Source organism: Monodon monoceros, unplaced genomic scaffold (assembly GCF_005190385.1).
Source record: "Monodon monoceros isolate NGI ecotype Baffin Bay Population unplaced genomic scaffold, NGI_Narwhal_1 Super_Scaffold_3, whole genome shotgun sequence".
Lineage (NCBI taxonomy): Eukaryota > Metazoa > Chordata > Mammalia > Artiodactyla > Monodontidae > Monodon > Monodon monoceros.
The window spans coordinates 61,048,730-61,064,226 of NW_021703780.1; the positions used below are offsets into that span (position 1 = coordinate 61,048,730).

Here is a 15,497-nt window from a genome sequence, read left to right on the forward strand (position 1 = left end):
GGAGTGTCAGCCTGAGGAGACCTCAGTGAGGTACACTGCAGTCAGTCACCTTCACAGATCAAATGCTGTTTTCTCTCAGGGACAATCTGGTGGACGTCTGCACCTCGGCCTTCTTGTGGCCATTGCCGAGCACTGTGTGCAGGCAGTCCTGGCAAGGCTGGCTTGGTTATTAATCCATACAGTCACTGAGGTGTGGGTAGCAGGCCTCAAAGGTTCACGTTTTGATCCTTACTTGTGTTCTGGGATGTGTCACCTTCTCTGTTGGGCCCTGGGTTTGGCTGTGAATGTGCAAAATATTTCTAATGCTAAAACATTTCTAATGCTAAAAGTGTGGAGGAATGAGTCTAGTTGAGATTCCAGATGCATAAATTTGGTCTCTTGGCAGCTAGATTGCACTTTCTAGAGCTCAGGGGGTTATAAAAGTTGACATCTTTATATAGATCTATGTGCAGCGTGGCCGAATTGCAGTTGCTTTTGGAGCTATAACTTTGAATTACCTGACTTTTTGTTTTAAAAAGAAGGATGCATTCACGTAGGTGTTGGCTTATTTGGAAAGCAGGGCAAGGAAGGCACAGGAATGAAAAGGGATTTTGGAAAACAGAGAACAGCCCTCGTTTGACTCCTCTGGTGGTCTCACTGAGAAGTCCTACCAAGATGGTGCCGTCCCACAGCTTGAGGACAAGAATCCCCAGCCCACAGAAGTAGGGCTCCCCTTTGGAGGACAGGCAGGGCTGGGCCTAGACATTTGGGTGCTGTGGGCTGGATTCCAAAGGATGATCTTTAAACATTTTGTTCAACAACTCTTTCATGGGCGGGGGTAAACTGATGTTGTGTCAAGAAAAACTGTATGCCTCTCTAACTTCAAAATAGGAAATTTATTACATGAATTTATTACAGGAGATTTTCCAAGTCAGACAGCTACTCGGAGGTATATTGAATGATTTAAAATTTAGTTCATAAAGTCAGTCACTCCTTCTCAGTGAGTAGCATTATGTGTGCCTAACAGTTTCAGACCTGTGTCTCCTGGCACCCAACTTGCCAGATCTCCCCTCTGGTTGGTCTCAGCGTTGGTGGAAGGGCCGGTGGCTGCATCGTGCAGCATTCCCACCTGCGTTGCATGATGTGCTCAACGGAGATGGGGTCACACCAGCTGGAGAGGGAAACCTAAGTTAATTTACTCCCGTTTCCACTCTTCCCAAAGACGTTTTATCGCTTTTACGGACTGCCCTCCAGAGTTGCTTGGCTCATTCCCCTTAATCTATGGTTACAGATTCAGACTAAAAAAGATTGAAATCCTTCGAGTAAGGTTTCTCCCTTTGGCATTATTGGCATTTGGGGCTGGAAAATTTTTTGTTCTAGGGGCTGTCTTGTGCATTGTAGGGTTTTAGCAGCATCCCTGACTTCCACCCACTAGGTGCGATTGACAGCTGCCCCCACCCTCACCCCCATCACAGTTGTCACAGACAGCAATGTTTCCAGTCATACCTGGGGAGCAAAAGTTTCCCCATTGAGAATCCCTGCTTTAGGAAAAGGAAGGAAGGGGTCTTAACATCTTTGTGGGTGCTGAAACCCCAGAAGACCTTTGTCTACAGGGCTGGGTTTTAAATTAGTTCCCAAAGCGTGAAAAGGCAGTCTCAATTTCTAGCCAGTTGACTACAGTGAAGCTTTTAAGCAGTTTAATTTCAGAAAGATATGTTTGATGCTTTTTACTAAGATGAGGCATTAGAAGACTAGAAATAGCTGTTTGGGTTTTTTTTTTTTTTTTTTAATCGGCAAATCAAGGGAGGTTCCAGAAAGGCTCTTTGACTTTTTCAGGAAATACTTTTCTGAGCAGGGTCTCTGACCTACCATGCTTATGGTTCTTGTGAGACTGGACTCCTGCTCTGGCATTTCTTCATGGAGTGGGCAGTACTGAGGGTCGTGGCTGGGCCTTGTGTGCAGCAGACGGGAATAAATGGGCAGGAGCGAAGTTCCTGTCCCCAGGACGTCCCCAGCCTCCTCTAGGCAGGAGCCTCCAACACTTCAGCAGGAGGGGCGGTGCAAGTGAGGTAAACATGAGTTGAAACAGTTCTGTTGGGTTTGGAATGACGGTTCTGGGGCCGTGGTTTTCGAGGTGTACTCTTTTAGCAGCTGATGTTACTTTTTCTTCAAATGACATGTGCAAAAACACAATATAAATAAAAAATGTCAGACCCAAGTTTGAAGGCAGAGTGAAAGAGGGGACCTGTACCCCACACACCTCATCTCACCTTGGAGCTGACACTTCCAAAGACAATGCGCTTTGCATCACCCATCTGACTGAAAGTGGGCTAATGCGTGGTTGGATAATCTTGTTTTTTTTCTCCCCCTGACTAGATCTATCATCTTTTTTCTATTTTAGATAAAAGTAGTTTTCAGAACTACAAACCTAAGTGAAGATTATCATGCTGTTCCATTGCTGTGTAATTTTTACTCTCAATCTATGGAAGCAGATTCAGGGGCTGAGAAAATATATATGTATGTACATACATACATATACATATTCGTTAGCAGTATTTTGATATTTTGTTTTGAAAAACTTAAATATATAGAAAAATAGAGAAAAGAGCCCAACCCCTAGATTTAACAGTTGTCATTATTTTGTCATATTTGCTTCACCTATTTCTTTAAACCTCTACTGGATAAGAATTTTAAAGAACATACCTACCTTAACAAGGTCTGGGAATATTTCCACCACATTCCCCTTACCCCCACCCCATTCCCTATTCCAGTTCATCTTGCAGACCTGTGTAATTTTTTTTTTTTTTTTTTTTTTTTTTTTTTTGGCGGTACACGGGCCTCTCACTGTTGTGGCCTCTCCCATTGTGGAGCACAGGCTCCGGACGCGCAGGCTCAGCGGCCATGGCTCACGGGCCTAACCGCTCCGCGGCATGTGGGATCTTCCCGGACCGGGGCACGAACCCGTGTCCCCTGCATCGGCAGGCGGACTCCCAACGACTGCGCCACCAGGGAAGCCCTGATAATGCTTTTTAATGGGCCTTCCTAAGTAGACTACAGCATGATTCACATAATGGGATAAATGGAATATAATGAGTCTAAAAGAGCTACCAGTCCCCAGTTATATATAGAAGCACAGGTTTGTTTTCCAGTGAGGATCATACCAAAGCAGGCAAATATTCTTCTTGAATTTTGTGATTGCTTCTAAAATGAACTACGTTTATGAATTAGCTTCTTGGCCCCCCAAATATGTTTATGCTGACAAAAATGGGAGTACCCAATTTTGTACAATGTAGTTCAGCTATTACTTGCATACATGGTGGGTGGTGCTGTGCAAAAGACTTATGTCGAGTTTCTCATCATTAAACATGCCCTGGGAAAGGTGAGGGTGGGTTTCGATAACATCTCTCTTCCCAGAATAAATTGCTTCTTCCCTTACTTTGCAAATTGGTAAAAATATTATAGGTTGATAAATATTTTTGCAGTGTGATTGCTTTTCAAAATTGAATTGCAAAGCTGATGCCTACGTTGGGAGAGGGGATATTTACAATGGCCTATACCTGATTTTCCCCCTCTTTGGCAGGAAATAACCACATGTTTACCAGATTACTACAAATGGACTCAGTATCTCTTTATTAAACTCTATGAAGCTGGACTGGCCTATCAAAAAGAGGTAAGTTAAAGTTAGCTCTGCTTTTAAGATTCTGTAAACCTTCTCCATCTTCTTAGAAGACATCATTGTTAAATAAGGAATAAAATAAACCCTGTTTGCACAGTAGCAGTGAAAATGAACACAACCTCACATTCATGAAATCAATCACAGCGGGCCCAGAGAGTAACTACTGTCTGGCTTAGTTTGGTGCCTCCAGGACAGGGCTTGAGTTTCTTTCACCCTTGAATTCCCAGCACATAACAATGTCTGTAATGAAGTCAAGGAGGAGGCTTAGGAGGAACACGTTTCTCAAATCCTAGCTACCCCTCGTAGATGTGTGCCGGCAGGTGACAACCTTTAGGAATCATGGTTTCTCATCTGCTGATGGGTGATAATATCTTCCTTGCCGGGTCTTGGGAAGAGAAAGGTAATATTTAAAGAACAGCAAGCACAGTGCCCACACCTAGTGGCCTCCCAAGAAATGGAATGCTTCTTAAAACAGGAGGTCAGTAATAGTAGATAAGCCTTAGATGGCGGGAGTTGAGAGAAAGAGTATCATCACATGGCCTAGAACTGCACTGTCCAGTATGATGATAGCCATTAGCAGCATGTGATTGTTGAAATTTAAATTTAAAGTAATTAAGATTAAATAATATTAAAAATTCAGGTCCTCAGTCATACGAGCCACATTCACGTGCTGGTAGCTAGTGTTGGACAGCAAAGATATAAAACATTCCCATCATAACAGAATATGCTTCCACATAAGGAAAGTACCAGATAGCACTGGTCTAGAAAATTCAGAAGTACCAAGTAGAAAACTCATTGTACCATTATACTTTAGATGTTCTCCTTTGACCAGAGGGATTTAATGACATAGAACTATATTTACTTTTCTGTGGGTCACATCACATTGCTTCGTCTTGCAAAGAACAGTACTTATAATATCATTATTTTTTAAATATAAAACATTTTACAATCAGTATAGAGACTCATATAGAAGGCTCAGTTTAGAATATGAGAATAACACAAAATGTCTTAAACCTTGACAATATAAAAAATAACATAGCTAACAAAAATCAGGAGGTGAGGGCTTCCCTGGTGGCGCAGTGGTTGAGAATCTGCCTGCTAATGCAGGGGACACGGGTTCGAGCCCTGGTCTGGGAGGATCCCACATGCCGCGGAGCAACTGGGCCCGTGAGCCACAACTACTGAACCTGCGCGTCTGGAGCCTGTGCTCCGCAACAAGAGAGGCCGCGACAGTGAGAGGCCCGCGCGCTGCAATGAAGAGTGGCGCCCGCTTGCCACAACTAGAGAAAGCCCTCGCACAGAAACGAAGACCCAACACAGCGAAAATAAAGTAAATTAATAAACTCCTACCCCCAACATCTAAAAAAAAAAAAAAAATCAGGAGGTGAAATTGGGGAAGAGAAGTAGAAGCAAGTGTGAGATGATCCCTACATCTTTCATAACAAGGAGTCATAGATGGAGAATTAGAGATTTATGTCTATTTTTTTTTTTTAAGTTGAAAGGTAGCTATTAAAGCTAAGGTTAACAAAGGTAGCAAAAACTAGAATAGGGGTCAGGTGGGAGGAAGGCTGTATGACTGTGCTGAATATCTCATATTATATGGTAGAGGGTCAGCAGAACTGTCTAAAGATAGTATATCAGGGACTTCCCTGGTGGTGCAGTGGTTAAGAATCCGCCTGCCAATGCAGGGGACGTGGGTTTGATCCCTGGTCCGGGAAGATCCCACATGCCGTGGAGCAACTAAACCCATGTGCCACAACTACTGAGCCTGCACTCTGTAGCCCACATGCCACAACTGTTGAGCCCGTGTGCTGCAACTACTAAAGCCCATGTGCCTAGAGCCTGTGCTCCACAACAAGAGAAGCCACCACAAGGAGAAGCCCGCACACTGCAACAGAGAGTAGCCCCCGCTCACCACAACTAGAGAAGCCTGCACGCAGCAACGAAGACCTAATGCAGCCAAAAAAAATAAACAAAATTAAATCTTATTTAAAAAAAAAAAAAAGAATATGCCTGCCAATGCAGGGGACATGGGTTCGATCCCTGGTCCGGGAAGATCCCACATGCAGTGGAGCAGCTAAGCCTGTGTGCCACAACTACTGAGCCTGTGCTCTAGAGCCCATGAGCCACAACTACTGAGCCTATGTGCCACAACTACTGAAGCCCGTGTGCCTAGAGCCCATGCTCTGTAACGAGAGAAGCCGCCACAGGTAGAAAAAGCCCACACTCAACAATGAAGACCCAACGCAGCCAAAAATAATAATTATAATAAAAAAATAAAAATAAAGACAGTATATCATACTTGAGGTAGTACAATTTTATTACTTAAAGTTATAATAGTAAATACCAGAAGAACTAATTAACAGAATCTGCTAAAAGTGGAGAAGTATTTTAATAACCATTGCAGATAATTATGAATATTCTCCTTTGATACTACACCAAAACTCAACAAGTGGTGGGTTCTTAAAGGTCAGTAGCAATGTTGAATCTAAATATCAGTGAACTTTTTGTACTCTATTAAAATGTGTTGGCCTATTTTACACTTTGAATGAACGTTGTACCCATGCATTATTATTATAATGAAAATAGTTTTGACCTGCAGACCCCTTGCAGGGGTCTCAGGGACCCCAGAGGTTTATGGACCACACTGTGAGAACCACTGTACAGCATATACAGTCCCTAACCCACTCTCATCTTTAAATTAAGGATATTAAAATATTGGTTGTTTAAAATATTATGTTGTTATGTTTGTTTTTTTAAAGAGACTGTTCCGTCCCCATTGACATCTGGGATAAATTGAGAGTGAGAACTTTGTGGAACTGAGTCATACTGATGTTTAACCACTGTAGAGCCTCCTGAGTCAATTTAATTTCTTAACACACCATAGCTGTTCCTATGCTCAGAGCCCCGTTAGGTGAGGAGTGGTGAGAGACGAGTACCTGTCCGAAGTGCTGACTGCAACAGACCTTTTGTGTTGTTAAAGCATTATTTTCAGAAGTTAAAAATATGACTCCCATACAAATACAAAATGAACATGTGTCAAGGATTTTATTCAACTCATTAATTAGTGAGAGAACCATTTGTATGTTAAGACTGGTTCAAATGAGATTTCAAGGAAGGGTGGTTTATAGGGTCACAGGCGTGCTGAAATGAATTTACTAATAGAATCAAAACTGCTTAATGTCCGTCCTACGAGGCATAAACCTAATTCTGGGGACAATCTTTTCTGTGAGACAGAAATCATTGGCATTGTCTTTGCATGGGAGCCCTTTGCATCGCTCTCAGACATAAAGCGTTTGCGTAGCTCTGAGTTTTCTGCAAGTTAACCTCTTCTTTTCACCTAGCAGGGCTGTAAAATAACTTAAACAATAGTGAATAGGGTGTCAAACAAAGGTACACATCCCTAGAAAATCAGATAATCCCTGGGGGATGTGGGTCTGCTAGCCAATCCCAGCCTACACTGAAGGAGCAATCCCTTTTGCCTGTTTCTAAGTTTTGGATAATTTTTCTTAGCAGCATTATTCAATATCCAAAAGCAAAAGGGTAGGAAGAGAATTGGTGGGAAAATCATCAGATTTCCACTCTGATCAACAGGTTCGGTGCTGATCTAACAGCCTGGCAGACACCTTCCCAGAAGAGCCTCCCTTGCTCAGGTGGATTATAATTATACCCAAAAGGGGTTTCTACACTGGAATCACCCATGGGTCCAGGCAGAGGGAGTAAGAGATCATGAGCTACATTGTGTATTCCAAGTGATAGCAGGAAGGACAAACAAAAATTGAAGTTATAAGACATGAAAAAGCCACAGCAAAGCAAAGGGCGTCCTGCAGGTAAAACACAGGAAAGAGTGAACAGTTCTTTAAAGAGTGTAAGCAGTCGTGCACAGCGTCAATTAGATTAGCCTATCCTCAGTTGCATAGTTACTATTTATATGCATGGGGTATGAAATGATGTGACATGTTAATGTAATAGTGTAAACATTTCTTGCATGGAGCCCTTGGTTGTGTAATATCCCTTTACAAGACACTTGATTTTTTTGTATCTATTTATTGTATAGTTAAGCTGACTTTTTGAATATATTGAATGTTTATTATAACATTTCTTCATAGGACACTTGCTTCTCTGTCTCCGCACCCCGGGTTTGTTCATGCTGCTTCAGTTCTAAGCACATCAAACCCAAGTAGGAAGCTTAATCTCATCACTATTGGGTTGGATCCAAAGCCAATGACAGACAGCATCTTCGGAGCTGAGTAACTTTTCTGATGATGGAAGGGGTTTCTGGGGCCCCCCATTGCACAAGGATGACCATGCTACTGGCTCCAGATGTCTCTCTTCTCCCCAGTTGTTTCCAAGTCAGTGTGACACTCCGCCCCCCAGCCTCACAACCTGCATACCCCTGGGGAATTTGGTCCAGTTTTCCCTCTGACTACTTCTCTCATGGGAACAGACTGTTCCTTTCCTGTTGCTGCTGCTGTAACAAATTACCACCAACTGGGTCGCTTAAAACAGCACAGATTCATTGTCTTACATGTCCATGAAATAGGTCTCACTGGGATAAAAATCAAGATGTTGGCAGAGCTGCCTTCACTCTGAAGGCGCTAGAGGAGAATCTCTTTCCCTGCCTTGTCCAGCTTCTGGAGGCTGCTTCTGTCATTGACTTTGGACTGCTCTCCAACTTCAAAGCCAGAGCGTAGCATCTTGAAATCTCTCTGACCTGTGCTTCCATCATCACCTCTCCTTCTCAGACTCTGAATCTTCTGCCTTCCTCTTTCTCTTATAAGAGCTTTTGTCATTACTTTGGGCCCATCTGGTTAATCCAGGTTAATCTCCCCATCTCGAAATCCTTCATTAATCATATCTTCAAAGACCCTTTTGCCATGTAGGTAACAAATTCACTGGTTGCAAGTGACATGGGCATCTGGATTCTGGATGACATAGGATGTGGACATCTTTGGGGTGCAATTGTTCTGCCTACCACCCTCTTCTCCCAACTTCATAGGGTGTTACAAGGGTAAAACAGATGAATGCTTGTGGAGAGCCTGGGATGGCGCCTGGCACAGAGTATGTGCTTAATAAGTGCCTGTCTGTGCGTGCCTGCAGGTACCTGGAGTCATTATGATATTTATTTATTTATTTATTAAAGAAGGTGTTGGGGGTAGGAGTTTATTAATTAATTTATTTATTTTTGCTATGTGGGGTCTTTGTTTCTGTGCGAGGGCTTTCTCTAGTTATGGCAAGCGGGGGCCACTCTTCATCGTGATGCGCGGGCCTCTCACTATCACGGCCTCTCTCGTTGCGGAGCACAGGCTCCAGACGCGCAGGCTCAGCAGTTGTGGCTCACGGACCTAGTTGCTCCGCAGCATGTGGGATCTTCCCAGACCAGGGCTCAAACCCGTGTCCCCTGCATTAGCAGGCAGATTCTCAACCACTGCGCCACCAGGGAAGCCCCATTATGATATTTAAATTGGAAAAATAGAAAGTTAAAAAAAATCCTGAAGGGACTTCCCTGGTGGTGCAGTGGTTAAGAATCCACCCGTGAGCCACAACTACTGAGCCCATGTGCCACAACTACTGAAGCCTGCGTGCCTAGAGCCCATGCTCCACAACAAGAGAAGCCACCGCAGTGAGAAGCCCGCGCACTGCAATGAAGAGTAGCCCCCGCTCACCACAACTAGAGAAAGCCCGCATGCAGCAACGAAGACCCAATGCAGACAAAAAAAAAAAAAAAATCCTGAAGCTTCCTGGCTAATTCTAAGGCAGGCTGTCCATGGGAAGGTATCACAGAAAAACAATATAGATTATTTCACTGATTTTCATTTAGAAAGATAATGTTCTTATTGCTAACTAAAACTTGCTAACATTGACTTAAATGTTTTTGGTGTATTAATGTTTAAAAGTCACTATTAAATGACATGATCTTAAGAAAAAAATCATAAATAGAATGCAAACGTACACAATTGGTACATTGTTTGAAGATCAGAGTTAGCTCTAATCCAAAGTATTTTTTCCAGGTAGATCTCCTTTTATTGGATAGCCATTTTCAGATTGGCTTTAGAACGTAAAACATATTGGAACTTCCCTGGTGGCCCAGTGGTTAAGAATCCACCTTCCAATGCAGGGGACGCAGGTTTGATCCCTGGTCTGGGAACTAAGATCCCACACGCCATGGGGCAATTAAGCCCTGCGCGCCACAACTAGAGAGCTTGTGCACCACAACGAAGAGCCTGCGCACTCCAACGAAAGATCCCGCGTGCGGCAACTAAGACCCAACACAGCCAAAAATAAATAAATTAATTAATTAACAATTTTTTTAAATTAATAAATAAAAATAAAAACATATCGATATCAGTTAACATTCTATTCCTGGGGTTTATTTCAAAATATAAACTTGAAATTAACATTAGAAAGTTAATTTACTTTAGAAAGACTGCATATAGCATACTTTGTAAAGCATATTTGGCAAAAAATAACTCACATATTAATACTTTTCCTCTAATGGCATTGTCATAACTTACTTTTTTTAAAACAAGATAGCCTTAATTTTTAAATTCAGTTCTGCTACAAGCTGTATAAATGGACATTTAGGGAAAGTATTTTAGCAGAGCATTACAAAACAGAACCAGAGTCTTTAAATCTTGTTCTTAACAAGCACTGTCCATCAGAATGTTTATTTTCCGTGCAAAAGGGAATCTCTTCTTGCTCTCACAGAACAAAATATTTTCAGCCAAAAATATGAATATAGAGACCTCTTCTTGGGAGAACATTAATTTCACCTCTTTGGTTTAAAAATAAATTATTCTGTGGATGTAGCTAGTAGAAAAAATGATGCTGTGTTCTACTTGGACATCCTAGAGACCTGTGGAGTGCCACCTAATTTGTGAGTTTGTCTTTGGTTGTCTTTATGATTTCAGTGGCAGCTGCTTCTAGTGCTAATTCGCCTGCCTAAGCTACTTAAAGAAACATGGTGGACAGACAGGCAGCCTTTCTCAGTCTGCCCCCTGGTGGCTTTGGAAGGTGGTGGCAGGTAACAAATAAACTGGCCTTGGGAACCTTCCACCCCCCATTCTGGACTGAGTCCAAATTCAGGCCCATTCTAGATGGAATGGAGCAAAATCAATTTTGAGAATTAGATCCTTTAATAAGATCTATATGGTGTTCCTTAATTAAATAAGCTTTTGTCGAGAAAAAAGCTAATAGACCCTGAGGAAATCAATACCCTAAAACATATTTTACCAGCCTTCTGGAACGTGAAGCTACATGACAGCATACTCAAAAAACATCTTCAGTCATATAAAAGAAGAGCTTGAGGAGAAAGAAGCAAGGGAAATGATGGAGAGCAGCCAAAGGCCTGAAGAGTGATGCCTTGGCCAGGAGACAAAAGCATACTAATGGAGGATGTGCTCTAGTTGGGACTGGCACCCTGTGAAATGGGTGAGGGCCAGGGACGCAAGGGGAAGGAGGATCCAGGGGAAGAGGAGGATGAGATGAGAAAGGATGAGGTTTGGAATAGGAAGCCTGCTGGGCAACAGGCACCACAGCTGCTGTGTTGCGGAGAGGAGAGCTGATAAAATCAGGATGAAATTGCCTTGAGAATCCCCGATGGACCCCATAGTCACCCACACCTCCAAGAGCCTAACAGCCAAGAAGGGGAGGGGGAGGAGGCAAAAATGATGCAGCACCCACAGTCACTGTACAAAACTGACCCTGTGAACATGGCTGATTCTTGTTTAGAATCGTGTTGTTTAGAATTGTGATGTGCATTTATTAAATGCTTTCTGAAAGCTTCCCACAAATCACTCAAACAAACAGACAAAAAATGTTAATCTTAGTGTTTAACCCTTGATCAACTGGGGAAGTTCTCTTATTTGGGATGGCTCATTCTGTGATGTTGCCAGATAACTTGTGTGAGGGAAGCAGTGGGCAAAATCGACTAGAGCCCAGTGTTTTTGCAAGTGTTTTAATGATTTCAGTATTGATTTAAAGTTGATTTCAAAGTACAGAGATAGGCTGTATTTTACTAAGACGACTAGTTCACTCTAAGGAGCATGGAGTTGGCTTCAGGAGGTGATAGAGACCAGCATCAACCAGCGCAGTGACTACAGTCAGTGAAGTTGTCCAGAAACTATATTCTATGTAGCAAGACTGTGCTTGCTTAAAAATCAGGGCATCTATCAAAGTAAGTGTTCAAAATGTGAAAACCCAAGAATGCCAGATGAGAGAAGACAGACTGTGGCTTGAGGGGAAGCTGTAGGATAGAGACCATTACATAAGAGAGGAGACCCGGAGAAAGGTATTTGGGAAGCAACTCCAGGGCTTCAAGAGGCCACAGGTGCTGTGCACCCTGGACCCCACAGGCCCTACATTTTGACCACCCATGGTTTTACCGCCAGCAGAAAGGCTGAGTCTGAACCCTGAAACTCTGTGCTTGAGGTGGATTGCAGTCCTGAGAAGAAAAGAGAGTGGGTTCTCACAAGGATGCATCTTTGATTCAAGACTTTATTTCCTTGGGTGTTTTTCCTCTTCTCCACCCCCAAGACTTTCATTGCGGGAAAAATTGCTTTTGTGTTTTGCTTTTATTTGTCTTTCGTTCATTACCAGGGTTTTATTGCTTTTTGTGACCTGGAGTCTGAGAGATGCCAGGCCATGTGGGAATGTTGATAGGAAAATAAAGTCCTATTTGTTTTTGCAATCTGCAGTGCTGAGTGTTTGCTTCTCCGTGTCACCTGCAGGGGGCAGGAGACAGAGGTGAAGGCATATAGGGCTTTTTTCCCTCCCTTTCATACTTTATACCATTTTAGTTGTACATGGGGTATTTTGGGGGGGGGGGGGGGCTTTGAAGGAGCTGTCCTTGTTACCAAACAATACTTGGCTCTTTCTTTTTATCTTTTATTTTAAGTGGTGTCCTTCCCCCAACCCCTAATATGGGCAATGATAATAGATAAGTAAGTCACCCTTGGTTTATTCACCTCAAGTTTTTAGGTCTAAGGTAATTTGTCCTATATTTTGTCTATATTTATGGATTCAAGGATTTGGGGGGCCCTAGAATCAGGGGAGAAAATCATTCAATGCATGTCTTTCCCACTCCGACTCTAGGCTTCACAGGCTTAAGTTTTTCAGTGGATGTACTACTTTTTAGTTGTAAAATCACAACCCATACATGGGTTAGCCCCTCCTGCACTCCTACTTTTTATATAATTTTTAGATATGTCTCTGAATCAGTCAGGGTCCCAGCAGGAAAAAGAGGGCCTACCCGAAAGCAGTCACTGAAGAAAATGTAATGAAAATACTGTCTCTGGGACTTCCCTGGAGGTCCAGTGGTTAAGACTTCGCCTTCCAAAGCAGGGGGTGCAGGTTCGATCCCTGGTCGGGGAGCTAAGATCCCACATGGCTCGCGGCCAAAAAACCAGAACATAAAACAGAAGCAATATTGTAACAAATTCAATAAAGACTTTAAAATAAAATGGTCCACATCAAAAACAAAAAAGAAAAAAGACTGTTTCTGTGCAGAGTTCAGGGAAACCCACAAGGGGTGGTCAAGCACCTGGCACTGGGAACAGAAGGAAGCTTTTGCCCACCCCAGGCAGTAGGGGCGACATCGGGAGCCATTACTGGAACTGGGAGAGCAGTAGCTGGAGCAGTAGGAGAGGCCTGCCCAACGGGGGCGGTGGCCCTACTGGGAAGAAGCCAGGGTGCCTCTCATTGGTTGAACCCAGCCAGAGGGCAAGGGTCCTGGTTAATGTAGGCACAGGGGACAGCTTCCTGGGGTACAGAACAGGGTAGAAAGAGGATTTGGACGGGCAAATTGACAACATTCAGCACAATCTCTTATTAAAATTGCTTATTAAAATTTTAAAAAACAATGTGTATTTTACTGCCTAAACATGTCTCTGTACTCATTGCCTTCTTTGTACTCAGTTGTACCTAAATGTCATAAAGGAGTGAATGTAGATGGCAGAGGTATTTTAAATGAAAATAGAAACGAATTAGAACTCTATGGAGAGAAACTTCATCATGGTTAAGACTACAGGTTCTATCAGCCAAAGAAATCTATGGAGATAGATCTCAGAATATTGTTACCTTTTGCGGGGGGCAGATGTTGATTGGGAGAAGGCACGACAGAATTTTCTGGGTTGCTGGGAATGTTCTATGTCTTGGTATGAGTGATGGTAGAAATTGATTGAGCTGTACACTTAAGATTTATCCACATTACTCTATGTATGTTATACCTTAATTTAAACAGAAGTTTTAAAAAATTGCAAAAATGTTTACAGTTCCTAGAGACCTGAGTTCCTACCTTGCTATCTCTGCCACTTACTGACTGTGTGACCTTAGGCAAGTTATTTAATCTCTCTGTTCCTTAAGTTCCTCCTCTGCAATATGGGGATAATAATATTCTTACCTCAAAATGTTGTCGTGAGGATTGGAAGAGCCAACCTTAGGAAAGCACTTAGCACAGCATCTGGCACATGGTAATCTCTCGGTAAGTGTTAGCTATTTACATTAAAATAAATACATTTTTCCCCTAAAATAACCCAATTTTACTAAGTTCTAGGTACCATTTTTTCTTCTTTTCCTCTGTTTACTAAAATTTCCAATCTGCAAGTCCATCCTTTCATACAAGCAGATTCCAAACTTGAGTTAGACACATGCTTAGAGCCTCCCTTCCCAAACCTATTCTAATAAAATGAAAGCACAGAGGCAGTTCACATTCTTTTTTTACAGCTTACTAGTGGCTTCCTTGCCAAGTGATGCTCCAAGGAGGTGCCCTCAAGTCTCAGAGCAGAGATACTGCCTTTGCAGACCCTCTCACATGTAAGGAACCTCAATATGATCCTATACAGTATACTTACCAGATTGCATCATTTTGTTTCATGAATTATAACAGGCCTTGGTTAACTGGGACCCAGTGGATCAAACAGTGCTTGCCAATGAGCAGGTGGATGAACGTGGCTGTTCGTGGCGTTCTGGAGCAAAGGTGGAACAGAAGTACCTCAGACAGTGGTTTATTAAGACAACTGCTTATGCAAAGGTGAGTGTCAGCCTGGAGGCTCCCCAGTAATGCGTACATGTTGGTAGGCAACACCAAGGTCTTCTCAGTATTGGAGAGCCTCACTGTTGGGGGTGAACTCTAGTTAGAGCTGTTAGAGCCATGGGTGTGCAGACAGGAAGCACATGAACCTCAGGGTCACTCACGTAGAGGTTGATGGATTTGGGTCTTTCAGTTGGAAATCAAGAATAGCACCTGGGGGTCATTGTAGGCCATTGTTTGCTGACCTTTCAACATATCATTGTACTGCCATAGAGGCCAGAAAACATTCATCTTCATCTGCAATTATATCAACAATAAAGCTAGAAAGGAAGAAAGTATCTTCACCTGTGCAGTTCTAGTAAGACCTCCGGAAAGACAGAATGACATTTCAGAGGGTCCAGAGAAGACCATCTAAAAGGAGTGAAGAGATGGCCAGTCTCCATGAGGGAAGGCCAGGGTGAAAGTGAACTAAGCCAGGAACCAAAGCTTTGGACTTTAACTCTTGTTGTGTCTCTGATTAATAGTGTAAACTGATGCAAGTCCCTGCACCTCAGTTTCCTCATCAATAAAAGGAGAGGGTGCGACCAAGTGGTCTTTAAGGTGCCTCTGGCTTTTTATGTTTTCGGGAATCAAGGCAAACCCAACCATTGAAAGGGGGAGCTTGCTTACTAAATCACCAATAGCCTTGGCAAAATAACTTGTTCTGGGTATGCCAGAACCATTCTGTGCAAGGTATTCTTTGAGCCTACCATGTTTCGGGATATGGAATTGAGTGATCACTCCCTGAAACTCCAGAGAAAAGTGGTTAGAGCA

At 42.8% G+C, this 15,497-nt stretch overlaps 1 protein-coding gene across 2 annotated transcripts in view; it reads left to right on the forward strand.

Annotated features, from left to right (window-relative positions):
• The window catches only part of LARS2 (leucyl-tRNA synthetase 2, mitochondrial), a 161,609-nt gene that overhangs the window by 61,452 nt on the left and 84,660 nt on the right, over positions 1 to 15,497 (forward strand). For both annotated transcript variants that reach the window (XM_029243573.1, XM_029243575.1), the window contains exons 6-7: positions 3,560 to 3,649; positions 14,541 to 14,684. In XM_029243573.1, the coding sequence (XP_029099406.1) occupies positions 3,560 to 3,649; positions 14,541 to 14,684 (234 nt within the window). The remainder of the gene's footprint in view (positions 1 to 3,559; positions 3,650 to 14,540; positions 14,685 to 15,497) is intronic.